We start from the raw sequence: 15,651 nt of genomic DNA, 5'->3' as shown, positions 1-15,651 counted from the left end.
CTACTGTTGTGTTATGCTACATCTGTAAGGGTTGACATGATCACCCTAATTAGGTCAAGTTTCACTCTATTGTCTCCAACACTTAATGCTAATCTGCCCCTCAATAGTTGGGTACTTAACGATAATTACCCTAACCACTCCTGGTTTCACCATATTGTCTAGGACACTTAATGCAAATCACTGCTCCTTTAAGTTGGTGAACCAATTTACATTCCTGCATTGACTGTTTAACGACTGTACTCACACCTCTGGCATAAGCTCAAACACCTCTGTACATGCACTTGGAACTAGTTTCTAAAGGTCAGCACTTTGTTTCTAAGGCTCTTTAACTGTTTACAGGTCTCTTTTAACCAACACATGTTTTTCTCTCCTCACAGGTTATGTACATTATGCTATATTAGTTTTAAGTCTAACTGCTAATGCTAACTGCACAGGTTTAACATATAATTATGTTTATTCTTAGTCACATAGGGGCTGCTAAATCTGTTTGGGGGATTTGTATACAGATGGGAGGGGGGACAGCGGGTGTGTATTGTAACTAATGTCTTGTGTCCTGCCTGTCTGTATACTGCTACTGGATGCCTTGAATTTCCCTCGGGATCAATAAAGTATCTATCTATCTATCTATCTATCTATCTATCTATCTATCTATTTACATGTTGACACCACACTTCAGCTCTTTACACACTCAGTCTGTTTTCATTTCTTTTTATCGATGTGAAAAAACACAGAAAATTAAACCTGTTGTGAAAATAAAAAACACTGACCAACGAGAGAAACGGACTCCGTGTGCAAAGTCCTTCAGGGCGGGAAGTTAGAGCCATGTGGAGAACAAGCAGCAAACTCCAGTGTAGCTGAAGCTGAAGTGTAACATCATGCAGTACCCCGAGTGTCCACTAGAGGCTGGCTGCTGCAGCAGCACAGGAAGTCACATACACACCCATTCAAACAGCCTGTTTTTACAGCAGACATGAACATGTTTACAGCCTGCTTCAAAACACCAAATATGTGTGATTAGCTCACGTCTTGAAGAGATCAAATATGCCGCGTCATCCACGGGGGGGCGCCAAAGTCAACACAAACTGACAGTTTGTCACAGAAAGAAAACAAACACATAGCGGGCTTTAAATGAGGTTGAAACAAATGTTCTTGAACATGACGGACGATAGTTGAAACAAACAGCAGAGAGAATAAAAGGTGCGTTTTGTGTTTTCTAATATCAGCACATGGAGAAGTCAGCAGTATTGATTAGAGCTACATTCAGTCAGCACAAAGTACGAGGAGACCACGGAGAACATCAAATTACAAAATACTGAGGAGCCTGATTAGGAGGTACGATACCACGATGAGTTGACAATAATCTGGCTGCATGCAGAGAGCCGGCTTAAGAACAGGAGCTGATGAGGTGTTGAGGCGAGCCACACCTGGGCACGCACCTGAAACCAATTCAATCCAGGGGGGAAGGGAGAGCACAGGAGGAGCTGACAGACAGGGACAACTAACAACACAAGTGGACAACACTAAACACCCCAGATCATAACAGTGCGCTAACATTAGCATGCTAACACTACAATGCTGGACACAGGTGACTGAAGCTACCAGCTACAGTAAGTATAGGGCGAACGTGAGTATAGGGCGGTTGGAGGTGTGTCTCTGGAAGAGAGCGGAGGCTTCAGTATGGAGGAGGTGTGGCCAAACAGCAGTTTGTTTTGGTTTCATGTTCTACTAAATAAACAGCTAAAGGAACAAATCAGCATTAAAAACTCTTAGATCCACGTTAACATGTATATTCATGTAAGGCTTATGTTATTTTTCGTAGCAGTCGGACTCAGACGGTTCACACAGCAGCAGGCCGTCAACGCCATCGATCCACAGGAACCGACGTGACGAGACAGCCCAGGAGGAGAAAGATTTATTGAAGGGGATATAAGTAACTTTCTAAAACAGCACATGGCCGTCAGGTGAACTGATTGTTCCATTGAGTTACCATTGAGTTCTTTGATCCTTCACCTCCAGATAAGACGACTGACTGAGACCAGGTCAGAAGACCTCCTGTCTGTGAATGAATCAACATTGACAAACATCGTAAAATCTCTAAGGAACCTCGTGTTTGGACCTGCAAATCTTCAAGAAGCCAAAAAACTGATGACTTTTAGGTTCATCAAAGTAGAAGACTTTAGTTTGTGTATCAAATAAATGTCCATTTAATCAATACACATTAAAGAGCCCAACTGGAGGCTGACTCTGAGGTCAGCAGTGCAGATGAGGAGTGAGAGAAAAAAAAAGTGAAAAATGAGTCGTGTGCTTCTTCCCTGCCGTGACAGTGAAGTGTTGTACAGTCTTATTGCCTATAGGGGGACAAAAGAGTTCTTGAGTCTGTCCGTGGAGCACGACTGTGACAGCAGTCTGTCACTGAACATGCTCCTCTGCCCGGTGAAGGTGCTGTGCAGAGGGTGGTGTGTGTTGTCCATGATGGAGAGCATTTTGTCCAGAGACCTCCTCTCTGCCACTGTCACCAGTGAGTCCAGCTCTGTACCCACCACAGAGCCGGCCCTCCTCACCAGTCTGTCCAGGCGTGCTGTGTCCCTCTTCTTGCAGCTTCCTCCCCAGCACACCACTGCGTAGAAGAGGACACTGGATACCACAGACTGGTAGAACATCTGCAGCAGCTTTTTGCAGATGTTGAAGGACCCCAGCCTTCTCAGGAAGTACAGACGGCTCTGTCCCTTCCTGCAGGTAGTGTCCATGTTAGGCGACCAGTCCAGCTTTTCATCCAGCTGCAGCCCCAGGTACCCGTAGGTCCTGACCACCTCCACGTCGACCCCCCCGATGGAAACAGGTTCTAGATGTGTTTTGTTCCTTCGGAAGTCCACCACCATCTCCTTGGTCTTGGAGGTGTTTAGCTGCAGATGGTTGGCACTGCACCACGTCTCAAAGTCCTCGATCAGGCTCCTGTACTCCTCCTCCTGTCCATCCCTGACACAAGCAACTATCGCAGTGTTGTCCGAGTATTTCTGCATGTGGCAGAGCTCAGAGTTATACTGGAAGTCAGAGGTGTACAGGGTGAACAGGACGGGGGAGAGCACGGTCCCCTGTGGAATATTGGGTTAGTCCTCTGTTAGAAAACCGAGCAGTTCGGATGCAAGTGGACACTGGTACGCGTGTTTCCATGGTTTCAGAAGCTGTTTACAAGGAAAAGCTTAAGCATCTTACTCTTCGAGAGACGAAGTTGAAGTTAAGGACTTACACTTGTGAGCCTGTCCCTGTATTGGGGATCGTGGATGTAACTGTTGTACACAACAATCAGACAATGACTCTTCCATTGTACCATCATTCCAGGAAACCGATCAAATCTGCTAGGTCGCAGATGGCTGAGAAAACTCAGATTGAACTGGTCAGTGTTTCTGGTTAATGATGGAGACACAGCCCCCCTACAGGAGATCTTGAAGAAGCACTCCAAAGTTTTTGACAGAGAACTTGGCAGCATGAAAGACATCACAGTTAAGCTGGCACTCAAACCAGGAAGCACACCAAAGTGTCCGAAAGCTAGGCCTGTCCCATATGCCATTAAACCCAAGGTAGAGGCAGAGTTAGACAGATTAGTGAAGAGTGGAGTATTAGAATCCGTAAGTACAAGTGAATGGGCAACACCAATTGTTTCAGTCATGAAAAAGGATGGGGCTCCAAGGATCTGCGGTGTCAGAAGTTTAGTAAGATCGATTTATGTCAGGCATATCTCCAGATGCATGTTGATCCAGAGTCACAGGAACTGTTGACCATAGTGACTCACAAAGGTCTATACAGGTACCGTAGGCTGAATAACCTCTGCTCCAGCACTGTTCCAGAGAGCAATGGACCAGATTCTGAGCGGACTTCCAGGGGTCAGCCCTTTCTACGTCGGAGGCCCTCACTCATTTTGACCTTATGTTACCACTACAACTGGCATGTGACGCCTCGCCGTATGGTGTGGGCGCAGTAGTGTCACACATTATGCCATCAGGGGAAGAGAGGCCAATCGCCTTTGCATCACGGACACTGAGCAAAGCTGAAAGCAATTATGCACAGATTGAGCGTGAAGCCTTATCTATAGTGTTTGGAGTGAAGAAATTTCACCAATATCTCTTCGGCAGGAAATTCACGCTACTGACTGACCATCGACCTCTTACCTCTATCTTTGGTCCTCATACTGGTATTCCATCGCTTGCAGCCAGTCGTATGCAGCGATGGGCTCTGTTGTTGTCTGCCCACCAGTATGACATTAAGTACAGGAAGTCAGACCTGCATGGAAATGCTGATGGGCTCTGATGGGCCTGTCAAACACACTGAGTCAACACAAGCTGACATCTTCTACTTCAAGGCAGTGACTTCAGCTCCGGTAACCTCGACTCATGTTAAGAAACACACGCACAGACCCAATCATGTCTGAGGCTTTGGATATCATCACTTGTGGGAGGAGAGGGGAAATGACACAGAGCCTGAAGCCTTACCTGGTGAGAAGAAACGAGCTCTCAGTCCAGTCCAAAGTACTTGACGAGCTCCACTATGGACACTGTGGGGTTGTACGGATGAAAGAAATAGCACGCAGTTATTTCTGGTGGCCAGGTCTTGATGCAGCTATTGAGGAGAAAGCAAAGTCTTGTTCTGCTTGCCAGAAGCTGAGAAACCTCCCACAGCTAGCTCCATTACACCCGTGAGAACCGTGGCAAAGAGTCCATATAGACTTTGCTGGGCCATTAGAGAACCGCATGTTTTTAGTCATAGTCGACGCCCACAGCAGATGGCCTTAGGTTGTCGTCATGAAGAGCACCTCTTCAGAGAGAACCATCAAAGCGCTAAGGTCTATCTTCAGCCGTTTTGGTCGGCCACAACAGCTTGTTAGTGATAATGGCCCACAACTAGTGTCTGAAGAGTTTGAGACATTCATGGAGGAGAATGGCATTCAACACATCAAGTCTGCACCGTATCACCCAGCTACAAATGGGCTTGCTGAAAGATTTGTACAGACCGTGAAGCAAGCCCTCACAACATGGCAAGGCACACAGTCTCTCAACAGGCGCCTCAGTGCTTTCCTGTTGTCTTACAGAAACACACCTCATGCTACCACCAAGGTGTCTCCTGCCATGGCTATGCTCAAGAGACAGCTCCGCACTCGACTTGACCTCCTGAGACCTAAAAAGACCAAAGATGTTGTGCACCTTCAACAGAGAGCTCAAGTGGAGAGAAGAACAAAAGCAAAGTTTCGGAGTTTCACAGCTGGAGACAGTGTGCTTGCCCGAAATTATACCAAAGGGATAAAGTGGATGCCGGCAACAGTGGTTGCAAAAACAGGTCCTGTTTCATATACAGTAGAAACCAGTGATCATCTCATCTGGAGAAGACACGTCGATCAACTGCTCCACACATCTGGTTCCTGTGATGACTCATCTCAGCCAACATCCCTTGTTCCAGAGCTGGAAACCTACCAGGAGGCGCACCCATCACCAGAACCACCCCAGATGCAACCTTCAGGAATGAACACTGTCCCAGACACACCCAGACCTGCTCAAGTGCCTACACCTGGCATCACGTCTCCCATACCAGGACTTGTAGAGTCACCACCAAGAGACAGTGTAACTGACTTTTTAGGAATGATTTTAATATCCTAGTTTGTTGCTCTTATGTACTACTTGACCTTGAAACCTCGACCCTGCCTCACTTTGATTACTTGGTCTGGGCCGAGTGTGAATCTCGTCAGGAGGACCAATAACTGCCTTTCATAAAGATATCGCTGCTGCCTTGAACTAGAACATCACTATTGGTTATTAGGAGCGGTTAAAGAAATCCACAGTTTATTCAGCTTTTATACCTTTAAAGTTATTGAGTTATTACAGTGTTGAAGTCATTCCCCTCTATGGTCAGATCATAGGCTGTTAATACTGGAAAGGCCTCCTTCACAGCCTGGAGGGGACTCTCCTTGGGTCTCTCACACCCTAGTGGGTCCTAACCACTTTAAAGCAGAGTGTCCCTCCCCAGTCTATGTTTTCCTCTCTGGTGTTGGAACAATGGGGACAAAAAGCTTCTTACCTTAGTCTTCTATCCCTTTGGTCCATCGTGGTCCAACAAGAGGAAAATATAAGATCTAAAAGGAAAAGGGTTTTTGTTGGAAAGTCCTTACAATGGAAGGTTTCCTTTTATTTTATAATAACACAATTGATTAAAAACAGAGATTACAAAATAATACAAATCCTACAAAAGAGTGCTATTCTCACAGTGAGTGACTAGAGCTAAATAAAAGAGAATATAAATCAGTTGATCACAGGTGCAGAACAAGTGTAGAGCAGAAGTCAAGTCCCAAAAAGGAAGACTGAACCAGAGAGAAGCTTGTGCTTCCCTCCTATATACTCTGGTTAACTCTCAACATCTACGTCATGACAATTTCAATATTCATTTTGGGTTACGTCAAAAATAATGTATCAAAAACAAGACATATATGGTTCTATGTGTGTTTGTCATGCAGCTGCAGGACACTCCCTGATCTGTAACAGGGCACTTGTACACACCCCACTATGTGAGCAGTCCAGGACCCCCAATAAGATTTACAGCCTGCACTTACACAAGCGCCAACTATTCTAACACATAATAATATGACACTCCTTACAATGTTATAAGTACACATTATGCATGTAATACACATCAACTTTTTATGATAAGGTTTATAAAAGTTAAAATATGACTTGTGATTAGCTAAATTCAGCCTGAACTCAGCTTGAGGGGAAATTCTCCTGTGAGGGGGTCAAAGTGTCAGCCGAGCTTTCAGCTGTTGACGATGAGCAGTCTCCCTCGCTTCAGACCGGTGAGGTGAATCATCTGGGATCTTTCAACAGGTGTTAGGAGACTTCACAAAGGACTTAGGAAAGGTGTTAGGAGAATTCATAAAGGACTTAGGAAAGGTGTTAGGAGACTTCATAAAGGACTTAGTGAAAGGTGTTAGGTGACTTCATAAAGGACTTAGGAAAGGTGTTAGACTTCATAAAGGACTTAGTGAAAGGTGTTAGGAGACTTCATAAAGGACTTAGGAAAGGTGTTAGGAGAATTCATAAAGGACTTAGGAAAGGTGTTAGGAGACTTCATAAAGGACTTAGGAAAGGTGTTAGGAGAATTCATAAAGGACTTAGGAAAGGTGTTAGGAGACTTCATAAAGGACTTAGTGAAAGGTGTTAGGTGACTTCATAAAGGACTTAGGAAAGGTGTTAGACTTCATAAAGGACTTAGTGAAAGGTGTTAGGTGACTTCATAAAGGACTTAGGAAAGGTGTTAGGAGACTTCATAAAGGACTTAGGAAAGGTGTTAGGAGACTTCACAAAGGACTTAGGAAAGGTGTTAGGAAACTTCATAAAGGACTTAGGAAATGCGTTAGGTAAATTATTACAGAGCTAACTTCTATGATCTGCGTCTCTTTTCTGTTTTTATAAACAAGGTTTTATTGGCTTGTTACAATTTCTCCTATTAAATCATCAAATCACATCAAATCATCTCCACAAACATGATACAAGAATGTATATAAGCAAAGTTCACCTTCTTCACACAATAAAAAGAAATGAAATAAACACAAAGGCTGTAAATAATTATAAGTCAAATCAATATGCAGATTGTGTCCACATGTCTCCTCTCACAGATCCTTAGTTTACCTGAACGCTCCGATACGGGTCGGATGAGCCAGTCGCTTTAAAAGTTGCAGCTGCAATGAATTGTGGGTCGGCACTTTCTTATCTCCTTTGGTAAAGGATGCTCCAGTGTTTCCTAAAGGAGGCTATAAAGGAAGCAATATTCAGGTGCTGAGTCTGCACCTGGATCCAGACATCCATGTTTGTAGTTCTTTTAAAAACTCAGTGAAGCCTCCTCTTTGTTTGGATCCAACAAAGAGACGACTGATTTATTATCAGACGACCAACGACTCGTGGTTACAAACACAACTTCCCACTTTAACAGGTGGCATCAACTTCTACTGTTATCTGTGAATAAGAGTGCAGCACTGCACATGTCCACAGGGTGGTGCTGTAACACAAACATTTATATCCAAAGAGTTCATCTTGGCTCGTTGAGTCATGAAGCAGTTTAAGTTCAGAATATGAGAATAGAAAACAGTCCGAGGTCATGGTCCTGTGTGTGACGGTGGAGCTGATCTCAGAGCAGCTCAGACTGCAGCACTGAGACTCATCTGAGCTGTGATTGGTCCGTCAGTCTCCCAGTAACACGGCCCAGTTACAGACTCACCAAACACCAGCTGCTGCTGCTTCCAGCTCTGTGATCGTCAGGAACAACAGGATCCTCTCTTTAAACACTCACTAACAGCTGTTGATATAAAAAGACATAAATCAGAGAAATCATGAGTTATAATCATATAAGATCATTGTTATTATTATAATAATCAGCAGAGACCAGGACGGACTCAACTTAACCCTTTACATACCCCAGAGTCTCCAGTCTGTAGTCTGGATCCTTCTGAAGGTCCCTCAGCAGCTTCACTCCTGAATCCTGCAGCTTGTTGTTGTTCAGGTTCAGCTCTCTCAGATGGGAGGGGTTGGACTTCAGAGCTGAGGCCAGAGAAGAACAGCTGATCTCTGACAAACTGCATCTCCTCAATCTGAATAAAGAATAAAAGAAGAGATTAAAAAGAATGATGAATGAGATGATAAGAACATAACTAGGTCCAGTCAGTGAGTGTGTCCCTAAAATAAGTAGAGAGACTTTGTCATTGTGTTATTGTGGATCATTCAAATGTCAGCTTTCTACAGACATCATCCAAACATTCATCCAGCTGTTCATGTCAATAAAGACACCAACATGTTACTGATCTCAGTCAAGATTACACACCCACTACTCTACTGAGCTACACACACCTGGGACTGTCTGTGTGTGTGTGTGTGTGTGTGTGCTTCATAATCACATGTCAGTTCAGATAATATCGTGTCTTCAGTTTTGAACATTTAATGGAGCTCAGCGTGAGTTCAGACAGGAAGACTGGTGTAATTCTTTCATTCATTCTGAAACCACACCCCCTACTACTATGTCTCTCTCTCTCTCTGCTGAGCAGCTGATTTTGGGCGTGTATCATCCTGGAATTAACCAACCAGACTCTGCCACCAACTTTCTCAACCAATCAACCTGCTGCTGTCAAACACTTAAAACTCTCTCTCTTCCACAGTCATTCTGTTTCTTCAAGCTCACGCTGCAATATACGCTCAAATATGCGTGTTCATGTGTGCAGCTGGAGACGCTGCTTCAATCAGATTCAACTCAAAAGGAGAATGTCATCTCCACTCGAATGGCCTCAGCCCCACGGGCAATGGCAGCACATGCTGGTGCAGGAAGCAGCCTGATCATCCAAAAAATCGGTGAAATCCGGTAATGACCTCAAAGCTGTATCATTGTCTCCACACTGGCATAAATGTGGTTTCTCAGTGACAGCGCCTCTCACTCACAATACAGTCTGCTTCAAGAATAACAACAAAGTGATTGAGAGACTTGCAACCTACAAATACCTGGGTTTCTTCCTCCAAGAAAATCTCTCTTTCAAACGTCACATTGAGTGTCTTACTAAGAAACTACAAATGAAAATGGGTTTCTTGTATAGAAATAAATGTTTTTCTTTTGGTGCCAGGAAGAGAATGTTCAAGCGGTTCTTTGACCTGTTATTGACTATGGTGATATTTTAGATCAGCATGCAAATTCATCATCTTTGAAAATGCTAGATTCTGTAGATCATGCAGCATTACGATTTGTTTCAAACACTGGTTTCCAAACTCATGCTATGGAGAATGTTACTCCATGTGTACTATATGTACAAAGGTCTCATAGAATCTGTCATATAAAATGTATGTGAAATGTCTTAGAATACGACATGCACAGCCTATCGGGTGCTTTGTTTTCCATCATTTCGCTCCCTTTATTCTGTTTCTCTCTGTACATGTGGGAAGAGTCACCAGGCTCTTTCTCACCAGGAGATCTCCTTCTCAGCCTTGGGAGATGCTAAATAGTCATGTAGTGTCTTCTCTCACACTAGGGGATAGATGGTGCTCTGCCAGGTGGGCAGTGGCTCTATGTGGCATGATGGGGAAGTGCTCTGTGATGTCCTTTCATTATCAGCAAAGAGCCACTGTCTCCACAAGGACAGGATACACCTACATCAAAGAATCATTGTAATATAAAGATAATGTTCTACCACCATTTGTCACTGTAAGGTAACCTCCTCTCTGTATTGCATATAAGGATTTGAAATGTGAAGGTTCGAGAGAGAACGCTGCAGACTGCGGCCTCCTCTCCACGCTGCGTGTTATTAAAGAGATCTGATTCAAGCGACGAAGTCTGAAGTTCTTCTGAGATTTAGCAACTCTCCACCTCACAAAGGAGAATTTCCACGACATATTTGGCGACAAGGATGGGATGGACGTTCTGCTGATTGCTACCTGAGCCTGGACTGAAGGAAGCTGCGGGGAAAATTCTGCTCCGACAAACAGAGATTTTGGATCCCACCTGACGTCAGGCACTGGTGCAGACAGCGGACGCTTCATTTAAGTGAGTACTGTGTTGGATTATCATTTGCTCAATTTATAAAAGCCTAGGTAGCTGAAACATAATTTAAGTCCTTTGGGGTGGTTTCAGTTATGCGTTGGGTCCATATAAAGCTGTGTGTTTATGGACGCCTTGAGAGCTCATGTGGAGCTTGTTTTCCCCATGTAAAAGCTGGTCTTGGATGTTCATGTTATGTGCGTTAAATTGTGTGTTAAAGGCTCATGTTAGAAGCGTTACCCATGTAAAGCCTGTGTCAGCCCGGTCTTGGAGGTTTATGTGAAGTATGTTTTGAAACGAGAAAAGTTAAGAAAAAGAAAAAATGAAACTAAAATATCTAACGAACAGCACGAGGCTGTCTGCACTTAAAGAATAAAACATGCGAAACAACGATTATTATATATATATGGCCCCACTACAATAAAATGGCCGTGTGAGTGATAACAAATAACAAAACCTTTGTTTGCGACATTCAGTGTCTAGTGTACAGATTGTATGCTATCAGGGTGGTTGCTTGGAACGAATGTGTCATACAAACCACCTGGCTGAATATGTTGCTCAAAGTTAGTGTGTGTTTGATAAGATCCAACCATACACTGTATGGGAAGATCAGTGTGATTGTGAAGTTGTGTGAGTGATAAGCCCATTGAACATTTAAGCACATCTGTCCCAGTGAGTCACTGAAAACATGAGAAACAAAACGGGGAAAATAAAAATTATATCTGACTTTTTCCTTTTCTGACAGGCTCTGCTCAATTAAGAGCAGACACATGGGGAATATGTGATTAAAGATGTTCAACTTTAGCATTTTGTCACACATGAGATGTCTTCCATTAAAAGAAAATCAAGCACAGAATGTTTATGATGGCGTTGAGTATGTTAGACTAAAAGGTAAAAATGAAAGTAGGGAAGAAAAGATAAAGAGATTGAAAGGAATGAGAAATGAGGGTTTAAGTAAGAAAAGAAGGACAGTTAAGAATGTAAGGTTGGATTTTAAGATGTGGACCTCCTCCCTGCTGTCTCCACACCTACAACTCTTCAGCAACACCTTCTCCACATGAGGTCAAGCACACCAGAATGACTCTTAGAAAGAAGGGGGGCGACCAACACACCCTGATTTAAAAGCCTTCTTTCTATCTCCTAAACAAGTAACCCTGTTTCTCCAAGAAAGAATTTTTACACAGGCCATGTCAACCGAACAACATGAAGGAGGTTGGAGAGGAAACACCTGACACAAAGACCAGTCTTTGAGATTGGTGGGCCACATAATCTTGGACAGAGGTTGCAGCCTGAAAATAAAAGCAAAAGGAGAAGAAGACTGGGTCCATATCGAACTGAAAGTGCAACAGCACTGAGTCCAAGAACGATGCTACAAGAGGGAAGGCGATGGGAACCCTGAGTTTAGTCTGCAAGAAGGACAAGATCCAGAAGAATCCTGGTCACATGCACCACCTGAAGGTGTCTGTTCATTCTCCAGGATTCCCCTTGACACAGCCAGAGGAGACAGCGGAGGAAGGTCAGAGTAGTGAGCAAGCACAGACACACACACACACACACACACACACACACACACACACACACACACACACACACACACACACAGAAAACACTGATTTGACTGTGAAAGAATAAACATTGCAACTAACACTGTAATGATAAATAAAACTTTAAACAATTTTGAATTTTATTGATTTAGTATTCCTTCCACCGTCCGACTACATCCCCAGTTAAGGTCAGCAGCTCCCCACCTCCACTGTAAACAGTGTTGGTGAAGCACTGCTTCCCCCTCCTGAGGCAACGGACGGTTTGCCGACCGAAAGTCCTCCTCCATGGCCTCCCCGAACTCCTCCCAGGTCCGAGTTTTTGCCTCCACGACCGCCCGGGCTGCGGAACGCCTGGCCTGCCGGTACCCGTCAGCTGCCTCAGGAGTCCTATGCGCTAGCAACGCCCGATAGGACTCCTTCTTCAGCTTGACGGCCTCCCTTACTTTCGGTGTCCACCACCGGGTTCGGGTAATGCCGCCACGACAGGCACCAGAGACCCTGCGACCACAGCTCAGAGCAGCTGCTTTGACAATGGAGGTGGAGAACATGGTCCACTCGGACTCAATGCCCCCAGCCTCCCCCGGGATCTGTGAAAAGCTCGTCCAGAGGTGGGAGTTGAAGACCTCCCTAACAGAGGGTTCAGCCAGACTATATCTAGCCGGTACCTCTCAACCTCCTGTGAGGTCACGTTCCACGTCAACTGCCGCCCGATCCACACTGCACCCGACCCCTACGGCTTCCTCTGTGGATGGTGGGTCCACAGGAAGACGGGCCCGCATCGTCCTTTCGGGCTTCACCCAGCCGGGCCCCACGGGCAAAGGCCCGGCCACCAGGTGCTCTCCTGCGGGCCCCAAGCCCAGGCCTGGCTCCAGGGTGGGGCCCCGGCTTAATACACTTGTTCAGTATGTTGACAATGTTTGTGTATATGTTTTCCTATTCAGAGGCATTGTCAAGCTGAGACAGTGTTGTTGTTTGTCCATTTTTGTTTTCTGGCAGAAAACGGTCCTAAAGTTTGCAGGACAAGTTGCAAACTATTTTTGTTTCGAAAAATGCATTATTTTACTCCGGAAGTTCACAGATTTTGTCCTGATTACATCCACAATCTTGGATGTTAAAAAAAAAACTGCAAAAATAAACAAACAGTTGCCTAATTGGTTTTAACAGGCTATTGTTGTCCATGGATGCTATAAAATTATGGAGATCTCCAGACCCCCACATATGGGGGTAGACATTTGGCCATGATTGACTTTTTTGACTTGAACTCCTGACACAGATAAAGCTTCAACTGACTTGAAACAAGCTTTATCGAGTTCCCTCTGTCTATGACTACCAGACACTACCAACCTTTTTTAAATCTTTTTGTGTCTGAATGGAATGGTTTTATGGCTCATGTAACTTTTAAAATGAGGTACAGTCTTAACCTTAAACCTTTCTCCTTACAGCCCAAGATGGAGAACCACACCCGTCTGTGTCAAAAGAGATGCACTCTTTGACACTCCTCTCATTAACCTTGACTTTGTTTTCTTTATAGATGTTTTTGCTATGAGATCCAACAGATGGATCCCCTTGTGTCTCATATATGTACTAACCGTGCTAACCTGTCTGCTCAGGCAGCTGAACTATTGTAATAACTTTTGTTTTCATTCTAGGAACCGGGAAGGATATCACAGTACATACTGACTCTCAATATGTCTTTAATGTATGATATTTTCCATGCACTATGTAGAATCAAGGTTTTCTTATGTCTACAGCAAAAACCTATTGCTCACAGAATCTAATCATTAATCTGTTGTCTGCATTTCTTCTGCCTGCGTCAGTAGCAGTATGTAAATGTAGCTCATACAGGTGCTAATGACCCAGAGTCACTGGGAGATGAAGCTCCTAAGACTGCTGCTCTTTCACCTGTCTCCCCCACTCTACAAATGCTTTTTATCTGTCCAAAATGATGTTTTTCCCTCAAAAAAATCTCTATGCTTCAAAAGTTTGGATAAGGGTGGATAACCATGTTTTTCAAGTTGATCTTCCCAAGTGTGAAAGCGGTCCTTCTGGGGACCTGGGGACTTCTGCAAACCTTTTCCGAGCCATGCCACTGAAGGAAGAACGACCTCACCTTCGGAGTGCTGAGAGAGGACGCCGTTGGACGATTTTGGCTGTGATCCTCATCGTTGTTTTGGTCACCACAATGGCTGTTGCCAATCCTGGCTTACAGCAGAGCAAAATTTGGACTCCAAACGTCCTCATATATTCATAATTGTTTACATCACCAACTGATTCACTTGCACTCATCAAACTGATGTCATGTATACTGATACTTAGACACCCAATCTCTTACAGAAGGGTAAACGTGGACTGTGTACAACAGCAGAAGAAGACACGAGAACCAACACAGGATCAAAACATTCAAAAAGGACATGAACTAAAACCTGCCACAGAGAACTGCTTCAACTACAAAAGTTGCCTATTTTGTTCTTTTCTCATTTGTTTTTTGTTTTATTTGTTTCATTCATTTTCACTGTAACAAACAGTCAGTTCTAATGATTTTGTATGATAATTTTTACAAATGTTGTGTTGACACTTTATGTCAAAAGGGAGGAATGTGAGAAATTACGTAGACTTCCTGGAGCCACCAAATGGTCTGTAAGAACAGAGGTGCCAGAGAGCCACAGGAGGGCATCCTCCTTCTCAGACAGTACCATACAAATGTAAATACAGATGTCATTTCATTATCAGCAAAGAGCCACTGTCTCCAGAAGGACAGGATACACCTACATCAAAGAATCATTGTTATGTAAAGATAATGTTTTACCACCATTTGTCACTGTAAGGTAACCTCCTCTCTGGATTGCATATAAGGAATTGAATGTGAAGGTTCGAGAGAGAACGCTGCAGACTGCGGCCTCCTCTCCACGCTGCGTGTTATTAAAGAGATCTGATTCAAGCGACGAAGTCTGAAGTTCTTCTGAGATTTAGCAACTCTCCACCTCACAAAGGAGAATTTCCACGACAGGAGTTCTTGAAGTTATCTTAAGACTGTCTTTTATTCTGAAAGTCCAAATAGCATTCTGTCTGATAGTCTGCCTTCTTGGCACCAGAGTATAAACATACAGTAAGTAATGGTGATGATGTGCTGATAATGACAATCATTCATGTGACGGTTCATCTGTCATGTTTCCTGCAGGGTTCCCACTCTTTCCCTGAAATAATTTTCCAGGACTTTTCCAGGACTTTTCCAGGAAGTTTTCAGCCACTAAAGACTCAAGTTATCACGTCGTACACACTCCCCCGTCCCCCTCTTTCTCTGGAAGTGTTCTTTACTGCAGTTTTTAACTTGCATTTAACCAGATTCTTTCTCAGTTTTATCTTTGAAAAATAATGATGACAAATGTATCTTAGAATAATACAAACACACCCACAGATTACAGCAATGTTCAACGAGGCAATTCCTAACTCAACCCGCTCTTTTCTCTTACTGGTACTTTCTCTGGTGCACTACAATTAAAATGTTTTGTATATTTTCAATAAATCACTGAAAAGCAATTTCTTTTGTTTCATTTCAGTT

General features: G+C 43.9%; 1 protein-coding gene across 1 annotated transcript in view; it reads right to left on the bottom strand.

The window, feature by feature from the left end:
• Positions 1-7,269: 7,269 nt before the first annotated feature.
• LOC306825397 (uncharacterized protein) overlaps positions 7,270-15,651 on the bottom strand; it is a 141,368-nt gene continuing 132,986 nt past the window's right edge. Inside the window, exons 10-11 of the mRNA XM_079346115.1 lie at positions 8,450-8,623; positions 7,270-8,331 (exon numbers count right to left, since the gene is read on the bottom strand). Coding sequence (XP_079202241.1) covers positions 8,325-8,331; positions 8,450-8,623 — 181 coding nt within the window. The 3' untranslated portion in view covers positions 7,270-8,324. The remainder of the gene's footprint in view (positions 8,332-8,449; positions 8,624-15,651) is intronic.

This window comes from Symphodus melops (genome assembly GCF_947650265.1).
Source record: "Symphodus melops genome assembly, chromosome: 6".
NCBI classification, from domain to species: domain Eukaryota; kingdom Metazoa; phylum Chordata; class Actinopteri; order Labriformes; family Labridae; genus Symphodus; species Symphodus melops.
This window is presented reverse-complemented; position numbering and strand designations above follow the sequence as displayed.